Raw genomic sequence first — 13,577 nt, 5'->3', positions numbered from 1 at the left:
TAGAGTACTTCTGAACATGGATTTCAATCTGTGTCTACAGACTCTACCCCACAGAGGGGTGAAAAGCCTGGTTTTTGGACCCCCTCTCACTCCATGTGCTACACAGCAGGCCTGAGCGGACTCAGTACTCTGCTCTAGGTGAGAGAACCCTGAAGCTCCCTTCCCCAGAAGAGACCATCACAAAGTGATGTCTGATTGTGCCACTCCTTCCTAGGCAGAGAGGTGGCCTCTGAGCTCAGCCAAAGACAAGAGCTGATGGGAACAAAGTCACAAGTTTCAGTCCTGCAAGGCCAGTTCATGCTGCTCTGTGTCCTGATTGTGGTTGAGGTTCCATCTTAAAATTTTGTGCCAAGGCTCTCAGTGGGCACTGGGCCGTGGGATGATCTGGGTGGATTCGGTGCCTGTGTGTGAGGAGCTAAAGCATGTCTCTTTGAGTGCTTAAGCACGTTCCCTGTAATCCTCATAACACACTAGTAAGGTACAGTTATTATATCCATTTTATAGATAAGGAAACCGAGTCTTAGAGAGTTTATATAACTTGTCCAAAGGAGCAAAGACTAAAAACTGGGTCTCCTCTGCCTCCTAAGTCTATTTTCCCATTGCATCATGCAATTTCCCACAGTAATCTGCCCTATTTCAAAAGATTCCTCTTTTTATATGAAGCAAAAGATGATCAAAAAGTGCCAGCAGCTGACTACAAAGAACAGAAGTGATAAGAGTCAATGCTGAATGACACATTTGACTCAGCATCAGTCCTTGAATTTATTTTAGTCCATTTGGGAGATACATATTCAATCATATTCAAAAGAATGGAAATAGCTAAGTTTGAAGTTGAGTTAACTTTTCTCCTGAACGTGATCCTGGTTAAATGTTTGATAAAATTTCTCTCCACTAAGAATATTTGGGAGGTACTGGGAGGGTCTAATCTGATTTTCCCATGAATGGGTCTTTCCAAAACCAGCTGATGGCGTGCTGGAGCCAACTCACACTGGCTCTGGGGAACGAGTTGTACCCATCTATTTCCAACTCTAGCAGCTTGAAATTGGCCATGATGGGAGCATTTACACCATGGAAATCAGCAACCTCTATAAACCAGCCCTTCTTCTTTGTTTTTCCTACTGGAGAGCTGGTTGTTAAACATATATCCTTATATCTCTGACTGTTATACTTTTTTTTCCCCAGTTTTATTGAGAAATAATTGATATACATCACTGTATAAGTTTAAGGTATACAGCATGATGGTTTGATTTACATATATTGTGAAATGATTATTGAAATAGGTTCAGCTAACATCCATCATCTCATATAGAACAAGACAAAGAAAAGAAAGAAGAAAAGAAAAAAAATTTCTCCTTGTGGTGAGAACTCTTAGGATCTACTCTCTTAACAACTTTCCTGTATATTGTACGGCAGTGTTAACTGTGGTCATCATGCTGTACGTAACATCCCTAGTACTGATTTACCTTTGAACTGGAAGTTTGTATGTTTTGACCACCTTCCTCCAATTCCTCCTCCTCCCACCCTCCACTTCCGGTAATTACATTCTGTCATTCTTTTTTATTTTGTTGTGAGGAAGATTGGCCCCGAACTAACCCCTGTTGCCAATCTTCCTCTTTTTGCTTGAGGAAGACTGTTGCTGAGCTAAGGTCTGTGCCAATCTTCCTCTCTTTCCTGTGGGATGCCACCACAGCATGGCTTGATGAGTGGTGCTGGGTCCATGCCTGGGATCTGGACCAGTGAACCCCGGGCCATCAAAGTGGATATATGAACTTAACCACTACACTGCCAGGCCGGCCCCCTGACTGCCATTCTTAATCACAGATAGTCTGACAGCGTAAGTGACTCTCAGTATTTCCAAACAAGGTTCATTTTCCTAGGAAGAGGATTCTATGCCATGACATGAGGATAACTGAAAACTAGCACAAGGAGGTATAGTGTGCAAAATATCCCAGACTATTAACCCACTGTGAGATTGGGATTCTCAGAAACTTGGGAGAGAACTGTAAACTCCCTCCAATACCCTCAGGAAAAGGCAGGAATAACTATTCTCTTGAGACTATTGAATAGAAGAAAAGGAAAAAGAGGAGGAAGGGAAGACATGCTTATCAAGAGAACTCATTAAAATATTTTCCAAAAATATCTTTAATATTTCATGTCAAATCGCAGGGTAGATAATTTGTTTTGTTTAAATAAAAAGTTAGACTCTGGCTAAGATGTCAAAGGAGCAGGGAACTTTCACAGATGCACCGACATTAAGAAAGGTGTGGGGAGGCATTCCCCAAAGCCACCTCTCTTTGGACTTTCATGTTCCAGCTCAAAAATCATAGCTACAACTCTCAAGCATAGCTGGTGGGGGTGTAAAATGATAGAACCATTTTGTAAAACGGTTTGGCAGTTTCTAAATATTTTACCCAAGAGTAGTAAAAATTCCTTGTGTACACAAAGCAGCTTTATTTATAATATTTCCAAACTTGGAAAAACACAAATGTCCACTAATAGGCCATTTGTGGTATATTCGTACGTTGGAAGACGACGTAACATTTAAAAGGAACGAACTATACAATAACACAGTTGTGTCTCAAAAACAGCAGTGGAGCAAAAGAAGTACAGAACCGCAAATACTTTATTATTCTATTTGCATTAGATTCAAGAACAGGCAAAATCAATCCAGGGTGATCAGAAGAGTGGTTGCCCTCGGTCTAGGGATAGAAGGATAGACAGGGAAAGGATATAAGAGAATGTTCTGCAATGATAGAAATGGTCTAATTCTCGACTGGAGTGGTGATTACAAGGGTGTATATAATTGTCAAAATTCACCAAACAGTACATTTAAGATATATTATGAGCCTTTTATTAAATGTTAATTAGCCTCGATTGAAATATGTATATATGTATAAATGTAAATAAATACACATGTACTTAAATTTCTAATCTAATTAAAGGGTCCACTGCATTGAGCCCCGCTTCCCTTGGCCTTATGAACTTCATACTTTCTCTCTGCCCTTCAAATACGTGGATTTCGTGCTTTCAAAATGTGGATCCAGGCTTCAGCGTGATGCTGCAAACTGCAACCTTATGAAATCACCCCCAGGTCATTTCCCTCTAGCTTGTCGACTTCCCATCACTGACACATGCCCCATCTGGTCATCCCTGCCGGCTACAGAAGACAGTTTGTGAGGCAGGTTCAACTTGGGGAATTCCTCCCCCCAACACACTTTCCAGCGCCAGGGCGGCGAGAGTGGGAGTCACAGACGCCAGCCATGAATCAACCTCTCCTCCAGGCTCTGCACAGGCACGCTCCGCCCCGTCCGGGGTCGGAGGACGCTCACCCTACATAAAGCAGGCACCCAGGCTGTCTCGAGGCGGGACGCTGCGCACCCTCATCCCGCTGGCGCTTTCTTGGGATACTTCACCATGGACGCTGCTCACCCCCTCGGGCTGTTGCTTCTGCCGCTGCTCCTCATGGGGACTGTGCTGGGAGCTGCTGCTCAGGTGCCGTCAGGTATCGATCGGCCCGTCCAAGAATCCCTCTTCCCGCCAGGCTTTTTCTGGACCAGGCGGCCAGGGTGCGGCTGGCCATGGGCCCCCTGCACCCCATCTCTGCGCCCTCCTTCTCCCAGGTCCCTGCTGGGCGCCCCGCAGAGCCGTGCGATGGGGACACTTGCGCCCAAGTTCGCACTTTCTTTTTCTGCAGAGGCCCCTCTGCTCCAAACGGAGAGGACAGAATTCCCCGGGAAGCCTCTCCCTCCCTGAGATGTGGCTGACTCCCCTCCCTCTCTTTGGTTTTTCCTTCTGCCCCGATGGTAGGAAACAACGCAGAGATCTGCCTGCTGCCCCCGGACGAAGGGCCCTGCCGAGCCCGGATCCCCAGCTACTACTATGACAGGTACACGCAGAGCTGCCGCCAGTTCATATACGGGGGCTGCGAGGGCAACGCCAACAATTTCGAAACTTGGGCGGCCTGCGATGAAGCTTGCTGGAGGATAGAGAGTAAGTTGTCGCACTCACATTCAGAACTCTTGCGCCGCTCCTTGCACGGGAGAGCTGGTAGTAACTTAGCTAAGTTTTCAGATCCCATTTTCTACGGTAAGTTTTAGCCTGAGTTTTCTCAAGCATTAAGCATGGCTCACTGGTTTTCAGTTTCCTGAAAGTAATCACAAGTTTACAACCACTAACACATTTCTTCTCTCCTAACTGGCATTTATCATAACTCAGTGCCTGTGCGGGCTCAGGGAAAGATTTCACCGCAGGGCATAATAATGCAAGGGTATAATGTTTTAGGTGCAACATAAGTGCTTTTCTGTATTTATCATTAGTTCTAAACCTATGGTTTTTATGCCTCCTTGAGAACACCATTTCCTCATGTCGATTGTCCATCAATTTGAAATTGTATAAAGTTTTTTATTATTAAAGTGCGATTTAGCTAATTATAACCTCACTTTGTCTCCCGGACCCAAACATACCTTGGGTTACTGTAGGAATTAGTGGAGATGCATGGCACTGTTTTCTATTTTATTTCAATTATGTTTGTTATATCTATTAGGGCCTATAACAGAGCATGGGGCTTTCACGTTCAAGGAACTGAGCCAGGGGAAAATGCGTCTTCCTGTGAATAAGTTTGATTAACTTCATATGTAGACACAATCAGAACACCCGGAGAGAACAGAGTCGTCCCATTGCCTTTGAAAGATTTATCATAGCTGAGTCAGCTCTGGAGACGCTGTTTAAAAAAGCTAAATAACTGGATTATTGGGCAGCTTTTGGGGGATTTACTATCCCAGCATTAAATATGCCTTTTCCCGCCACTTGTTTATGAAAATACAGTAAAGTTTTGAAAGTAATACTAAGAAGGCTAATTTTTGACTAACATTGTTTTATGCCTTCCTTTTACTAGAAGTTCCCAAAATTTGCCGGTTGGAAGTCAGTGAGGGGCAGTGTGGGGAGCCCAGAAAACAGTATTTCTTCAATCTAAGTTCCATGACATGTGAAAAATTCATATCTGGCGGGTGTCACAGCAATCAGAACCAGTTCCCAGATGAAGCTACTTGTATGGGCTTCTGTGCACCAAAGAAAAGTAAATACTATTTTTATGGTGTTTCTATTTCATTTCTTTATGAAGACTTTAGGGTGAAAAATCGATAATTTGATGTGGAATTAACATGGTTTGCGTTCTGGTGATTTCACATATAGTACAATACCAATCTTCATACTATTGCCCTGTGACGAAGTATTATTATCCCCATTTTTACTTTCGAGAGTACAAGCTAGAAGTTCGCTTGCCAAGCTCTCAGGGCTGGAAAGTGACAAAGCCATGATTCAAGTTTTTGCTTCCTCTTCTGCATTGTTTCTTTAGAACTATTTCTCATCTACTCAATTTATACATAAAAAATTCAGTATTCATTAATGACTGCCATGACCTCTGGTTTGTATGGAATCAGTTGTATGTACGAGATAGTGGAATATATACAGACTTAAGATGGTGAAACTTGAAAGTTTCTTTCTAAAGTTTTTGGTTAGATTTCTGTATCCTTTAGTTATTGCAAACTGGAGCACAAAGATCTCTATCCCTCTTTTCTCTCTTCCCATTTCTTATCTCCCCCCCCCCCCGCCCCGCCCACAGTCCCTGAAATGATGGGTTCCTTGGGCAGTATTTAGTATTTGTAGAGAGAGACAATACAGGCATTTTCCCCAGGCACCGTGGAGACACCTACATTTAGATAAATGAATCCAACAGCAAGGAAAACTTGTTTTGGCAGAGTGTTTGGTAAAGCTCTATGGCTATACTGTGTTGAATAAGCAAAATTTTGAATTAATAAGGAGATGTGTTGCTGGTGTTCTCTTATGTTGTGTGTGTAAAAGTATATGTCCTAGTGGCTACCTGGGAATTAGATCCATGTATTCCTGATTAATAATGGAAGGAGAACTGATAAAAAAAAAAACGTTTAAAATAAAACTACCAACATGGGGACAGCCTGTTGGTGCAGTGGTTGACTTCATACACTCCATTTCAGTGTCCTGGGGTTCCCCTGTTCGGATCCCAGGCACGGACCTGCACACCCATTATCAAGCCATGCTGTGGCAGGCATCCCACATATAAAATAGAGGAAGATGGGTAGAGATGTTAGCTCAGGGCCAATCTTCCTCAGCAAAAAAAGAGGAGGATTGGTGGTGGATGTTAGCTCAGGGCTAATCTTCACCAAAGCATGTCATACATCATTCATTGAAATGTAGGCCATTCTTACCTGACCATATCTGTTTTTTGGGGTTTAATTTCTTTACACATTTAACTGATACAAGGACAGAGCTTCAGGAGAAATTCTGTCCAGTTTATAAAAATTTAGAATTAACACAATATAGCATGTAAGCTTTCTTGAAATTTGAGGCATACTTTTTAAATGGTTTAGTATGATATTTTGGATTCAGAATGAAGCTTTTATGGGATTAGATTTTCTTCAGTTACTTCTGTAATCATCACAGTTTATTAAATTTGGTATTATTGCATTTCTAATTTTATTTTCTTTTTCATAAAGGTCCATCATTTTGCTACAGTCCAAAAGATGAGGGCCTATGCTCTGCTAACGTGACTCGCTATTATTTTAATCCAAGACACAAAGCCTGTGAGGCCTTCACCTATACTGGCTGTGGAGGGAATGATAATAACTTTGTTAACAGGAAGGATTGCAAACAAGTTTGCGCCAAAGGTAGTGAATTTTCTCTTATTCACTTTTTAAACTAACTTTATAAATAATTCATAAGGAAAATTTCATTTTTATCTATCCATTTTACTAATAGCATATTGCCATTTCTAGACTACGCCTGCATAAATAGCACTTTAGTACTGATCAGTTTTGTCAAAATGTGTATACTGGCCAGCTACAGTATCTGGAGACAGAAGCTGTATCCTTGTGTTTTAAAGGTAGAGTGTTATTAACTGAGTGAATCGTGAGTGAAACTGTTTTATAATCATTAAAAATAAGATGAGGGGGCTGGCCTGGTGGCATAGTGGTTAAGTTTGTGCACTCCACTTTGGCAGCCAGGGTTCGTAGGTTTGGATCCCAGGTGCTCATCAAGCCATACTGGGGCAGCATCCCACAAACAAAACAGAGGAAGATTGAGCACAGATGTTAACTCAGGGCCAATCTCCCTCATCAAAAAAAAAAAAAAAAAGAAAAAAAGAAAGAAAAGAAGAAAGAAAGAAAGATGAGATGAGTTTGTAAGCGTATTAGAAGTGTGGTGATTTATAGTTTAGCCTACAAACTGGAGACATATGATTTTTATTTTTATTTTGTTGACTTTAGGCTTGAAGAAGAAAAAGAATAAGAAGATGAAAACACTTTTCCTTGCCAATAGAAGCCTGAAACTTCAGAAGAAGCAATTTTAATCGTTTTTTCTATATGTCATCTTATGAATATTATTGCCTTTATAGTTATAGCTGAAGAATAATATGGTAACATGGGTAAATGAATCATTAGTGATTTATTCACCAGTTTTTATGGATACAAGTCACTTTTGTGTATTTTTATATATAACTAGCTGCTATTCAAATGTGAATCTATTATTTTTAGTTTACTGTTCAACTATTTTTCATGAGGTTGAATGCTCGCTGTGCATAAGATACAAAAGCAAATGTGACTCACCCAGTTCTTGGGGTTGCTCTTTCTTATTTCAGAAGACGATAGTAACTGAAAAGCGTAAGACAATATAATCATGTTCTTTTAACACATATGACTATAAAAAGGACCAGCAAATACATTTCGTTTTGCATTTAAAAGTTAGATTATATTTTAGGCCCAAAGTGATAAACTTACAGATTTACCAACACTGTAAAAAATATTAAAAGTGCTATTATGTAGACATTACTAATGTACTTCCATTTTTATTGTGTCATTTAAAAGATAATAAAATAACTTTTTTGACTGAATTAAAAATTAGTAAATTTATTAAAGTCAAAAATGTTCTCCTCGGGGGGGCAATTCTCTCTCTTATCTATCCATGTAATCCATCCCCACTCACATGTATATGTTTGTGTATGCATAGAGAGAGACGGCTTTTGGTAGTTTTCCTGTTGTTATACTATTTCCTAAGACGTAATGGATCGGAGACCACTAAAGTTGTTAAAATTTTTTATCGTTCAAGGTGTTTGTTTATATTACACCAGAGGCCATGCGTGAATTTAATAATTTAAATTCCACTAATAAATTATTGTTGATAAATATGATCATTCCAGGTAAACAGTTTTTTTCTTTCTCTATAATAAAAAGATTCTAAAATATTCCTACATTTTCTTGGCAAGATTAATATGTTTAAAAGTATGCCCCTGATTTTGCAAAATTGTAAGTGCATTTGCCTTTCGCTTGAGCAATGTCTCTTTTAAAAATCTTTCCCAAACGTATTGTGACAAAAATAAAAAATGGTGTATGTGCGAGGACATTCATTGATGTATTAACTGGAGTAAGTGAAAACTAGAAACAAACCAGATGCTCATCAATAGGGGATTGGTTGAAGAAATTATGGATGAAAAATGAGCAAAATATCTATATATGGATATCATGTGACCCTCAGAATACACTAAAAAACCAGGGTCTAGAATAATTTGAATAAAAACACACACACACAGATCACAGAAGATAAAAGATAATAAAAATGGTTACCCAAAAGGGGGAGGGAGGAAACAGAGGATTGGACAAGTATGGAGATAAAATTTATGTTAATGTACCTTACTATATAGTTTTCATGTTAGAGCATGTAAATATTTTGCATAATTAAAAACCAAATTAAAAATAATAATAAGCATTTTTAAAAAAATTGAAAACAGACCAAAAGAATTGAACCCAAATGAATATCAAATAGTGTGAACTCAAAACTTTTGTTGTTCAAAAAAAATTTTATTTCTATCCTTCCTTCAAAAAGTCCTTGAAGCAATGAGAACCTATCAGCAGTAAGTACATGTACCATCCAGATGGTGGTCTCTAAATGCTACTTCTCTCTAAAAGGAACCAGGGCTGTTAGGAGAAATCACTGAGTCCAGGTCCGAGACAGGAAACATGTATGATGGGCCATCTTATTCCAGAAAGCAAGGAAGCTATCAAAGACTAATCATGTCACAAAAACAGGAGAGTAACATTAATGGGATTCCACTGACCTAAAATGAGGCAATATGAGCATCAAAACAAATAATGACCACAATATATATATAAGTACATAAATATGAATATAAAATGAGTTAATAATTAGACACACACATGCACACCTCCTTGGTCACTTTTGGAGGTTGCTAGGGTGCTATCTTATTACTTGGAAAACTGATGAATTAACAGAAAGAATAAAACATTTATCCTTTTTTGCTTATCCTTAAAAATTGTACCACAGGGAAACTAAATAGTGTATGAGAGAATGTTATTCATGGAAGAATCCCACCTAATACATGCATTTAAATGTTAGAAGAGACCTCCTAATGAAGGTGTGCAACCAGGTAATGATCATCTGTGGATGCTGAAACCATAGCATGAAAGGTTGTTGGAAGAATTAGGCTAATGTCTCTGAATCTATGGATAATTTTAACTTTACTTAAAGTGTGCCAATAGACACTATTTGCTTCCTGATATGATACAATAAGAAGTGCACAACCCCTCCACATGAGGTAATCTTGCAGAAAGAAAAGGAGAAAAAATTGAACCTGAAGCCAGTCAAGCCTTAGATCTTACTATCATATTGCCAGATTATAAGGCAAGAAAGAAGCAAGTTAGAAGAAACCAGGGAGTCAATCCGCCAAATCCGTCGTGTTGGACACGCTACAGGAGAAATATCCTAGTTTCCCAACAAACCAATGAAATTTTCAAAAGGAGGAGGTAGTGATTCTACAGACTTCAGACGTAACAACAAAAAGCGTGTCATTAAAAGGTTTTTTGGTTGAACAAGGCCTGTATTTATGACTTTTTTGGTGGTTTGGGAGAATGGTTATAGCAGAAGAAATGTCTGTGCTCCGGGCTTGTCCAGTGAGCGGTGCAGCGACTTCAGGGATGTGGGGGGTTCCCAGCTCTACAGGGCAGCTGGATTTGGTATTTGCTGCCTTTAATCCCCCTGTGGCCAAAGCCCTTAGGGGATCACAGACCCCACTTAGCCTACAGCTGTGGCTTTCTGCTCAGCATGGGTAGGAAGTAGATTCTTTTGATACAATTGTTCTAGTACCCAAACCTCTGCCATTTTATTTTACTGAAGAAATAAATAAAGCTGTCGTAGGACATTTTGCAGTCGAAGGGAAATTCCTTCTTGTCACAATCAGCTTGAAGACAAGTCACTACTTTGGTCTCACCAGACAGACTTATTAAAAGGAATGTCTCATTCTGTGACACAAAGACACAAAAAGAAATGGGCTGGCTTTTAATAACACAGTTTTTAATTGAAAAAAAGTGGCTCTGGACTACCACTCATGCCTCCTCATACACACACATTGCCACATGCTGAGCCACAGAAGCTGCAGGGGAGACTTCAAGATTGCCTGGATCACAGTCCCTCTGAGTGTACATGCCATGTCTGCCAACAGTCTTGTAGGCATTTAGCTAGTGACATTATTCGGTCAGGGAATGTCCTTGGGAGTGGCTCTTCCTGTGTTATGACAGTGACTGTAGAAGCTTGTCTTTACAGCCTTCATGTTTCTATTAAAACATAGGTCTTGTGATAAAAATAACAAAAAGCAGAAATGTGAAGAGTTGTAGCTTTAAAATATTCTTTGTCTATATATTCTGTTATAAACATAGAGATGGAGGCCAGCAAATGTGGGAATGAGAATCATCCAAAATTATATCTTCTCCCTTAACTCCTGTATTCAGTGGGTCACCAAGTGTATCTATTCAGAAGTCTACTCTAATCCTCCTTATTTTATTCTGGGAAAATGAAAGCATTTTCCTAAGTCTCCTTCCTGCCTATGTGTGCTCCATATCCAGTCATCCACACTGAGGCCAGGCTAATCTTGCCAGAAAAAAAAAAATCTTATCAGGCTACTCCTCTGCCTAAAATCTTTCAGTGGTTTCCTACTGAATCTTCATGTTATTGTCCAAGTCCCTAGAGTGCCACTTAAGACTTCTTACTAGTGGACTATGACATTCCTCTCCAGATTCATCTCCCCATTCCATCGTCACCTGTAACCTACAATTTAGTTGCACTAAATTATGTTCAGTTTCCAAAGCATGTCGTACTGCTTTATTTTTCTATAGTGCAGTTATCAAAGTTTGTGCATGAGAACCATCTGGGGAGCCAGGCACACCCCAGGCTCCTATGCCCCATGCCCAGGGATTTGGATTTAGTGGCTCTGAGTTGGCACTCAAAGATGTACATTATAAACAGTGACTCCAGCTGATGAGGAAGTATACTTGCATCATACTTTGAGCAACACTGTTTTATGCCTTAACCAAAGTTTTTTTTCTTTGAAAATAATATCCTTCCCTCCTTACTGACTACTTGACAAGGTGAATATTCTTGTTGACACAGCATTCCTTGACCTACCCCAAGCAGGTTTCACCATTTTTTTCCCGTGGGCTGGACTATACCTACTATAACTTCCTAGTTGTACCAATACAGTATTTAATTATTTTCCTAGGAGTTTTATTGTTAGAGTGTTCAAGTTTTTCAAGCAAAATTAATAGTTTTATTCATGTTAAAATATATTATACTCACTGTATACTATAGCATAGAACATAAAAAATATAAGGGTGAAAATAAAAACAATTGAGAATTTCACTATCAAGTGATTAACAACCACATTTCTGTTTCCTTGAGGTGGAAATAACTTAGTTAAGAGGTATGAGCACTTGACTGTTCTCAGTATATATTGACAAATCACATTACAAAGTTATATCAATTTATCTCCATCTAAGAATGTATGCAAATGCCCAACACATTGGGTTTTAAATAAACCGCAAAATGAATCACTTCTTCGTTTTAATAAAATGGTATCTTATAATTATTTTAATTGGTATTTCCAAGATTATTAGTGAGGTTGACCTTTTTAAAATTTTATATATTTTTTCTTGTTAAAGGTTAATACTTCCCATTAAACTTAGCTTATAATTTTCAACATAAAAATAGGACTAATATTTTATAATTTTTAATTTAATAATGAAATGCTTCAAACATACAGACAGTTATAGAAAACAGTACAAGTGACCCAGTTTAAAAAGCATGATAGAAGTTTGTGAGATTTGTTTCAAGTGCTTTTTCTATTTTAAGAAATGAGATGTTGCAAATAGAGCTCAAGACTTAATTGCTCCTCTGTCATCCTATTTCCCCTTCACTCCCGAGAAGAAACTGCTCTACTGATGCTGGAGTATACACTTTCTGTGTATATTTTAATGCTTGTATTATAAATACATTCACCCACAGCAATATGAAGTATTGTTATATGTGTTTTTTTTTAAATTTTTTTTTTAAGATTGGCACCTGAGCTAACAACTGTTGCCAATCTTCTTCTTTTTTTTCTGCTTTTTCTCCCCAAATTCCCCCGGTTCATAGCTGTATATTTTAGTTGTGAGTCCTTCTAGTTGTGGTATATATGTGTTTTTAAATTACTTACATAGTGTCACATTATGTGTATCCATTGCCATCATGCATTGTTACCATTATGTTTTAGATATACCCTATAAATACATATTGTTCGATGTAGATCTGCTTCATTTGTTTTGACTACTATATAGTATTCCACTACATGAATATAGCACAGTATATTCATTCATTTCCCTATTGATGGATATTTAGTTTATTCCCCAATTTTTGCTATTATAAATAATATGTTACTAAATGTTTATATACATATATCATTGTACACATATATGTACCTTGAAGTGGAATTGCTAGTTAAAGACATGTCAATCTTCAACTTACTATATTTGCCAAATTGGTCTCAAAAATATTTGTACCACTAACCAGCAATATATAAGAATTTCTATTTCTTCAAGTTGTTGACAACTTTGGGCATTGTTGAAGTCTTTCATTGTTGCCATTCATATGTGAGAAATTGTACCTCATTATTGTTTTAATTTTTATTTTCCTGATTAGTAATTAGGTTAGAAATCATTTTTTCATATTTTATTGGCCATTCTCATTTCCTCGTCTATAAATTGCGTGTTTGTATTCCTTTCTCATTTTTCCATTTTACTCTGTATCTTTTTATTATTAATTTCTATATTTTCAATGTATTCTGAGTAAGAATTCTTTGTTAGTTATATGATTTACAGATATCTTCTTCCAATTTGTGAAAATAGTGATGTTATTTTGTTTTTTTTTTCCAAGTTGGATTATGATGCTACATTACTTCATGATACGTCATACAATAGGGTTCATTAGCACTTTCTCAACTCTTAAGTTGATTATATGATATCATTACAAGAAAGCAGGAAGTATGATATTTGTGCCAAAGCCCAGTAGATCATGAGATATTTCATTAATAAAATGCAGTAACATTTTGAAGAAAGTGATAAGAAAAGTCTTATGTACTCTAAGAAATATTATAGAGAATATAAAAAGAAGCAATATTGGAAGAAATACTGGTGAAGAATTTCCCTAAACTAATTAGAGACATAAGA

At 38.1% G+C, this 13,577-nt stretch overlaps 1 protein-coding gene across 1 annotated transcript; it reads left to right on the top strand.

Annotated features, from left to right (window-relative positions):
* The first annotated feature begins 3,123 nt into the window (after nt 1-3,123).
* Nucleotides 3,124-8,272, top strand: TFPI2 (tissue factor pathway inhibitor 2). The gene is made up of 5 exons (XM_014853362.3): nt 3,124-3,502; nt 3,808-3,990; nt 4,895-5,074; nt 6,531-6,701; nt 7,299-8,272. Exons 1-5 carry the CDS (start codon nt 3,415-3,417, stop codon nt 7,379-7,381), a joined length of 705 nt encoding a protein of 234 aa, XP_014708848.1. The 5' UTR covers nt 3,124-3,414; the 3' UTR covers nt 7,382-8,272.
* Nucleotides 8,273-13,577: the final 5,305 nt, after the last annotated feature.

Source organism: Equus asinus, chromosome 1, assembly GCF_041296235.1.
Source record: "Equus asinus isolate D_3611 breed Donkey chromosome 1, EquAss-T2T_v2, whole genome shotgun sequence".
In the NCBI taxonomy this organism is placed as follows: domain Eukaryota; kingdom Metazoa; phylum Chordata; class Mammalia; order Perissodactyla; family Equidae; genus Equus; species Equus asinus.
Note: the sequence above shows the minus strand (reverse complement) of the source record. Positions and strands in the feature narration are given on the sequence as shown.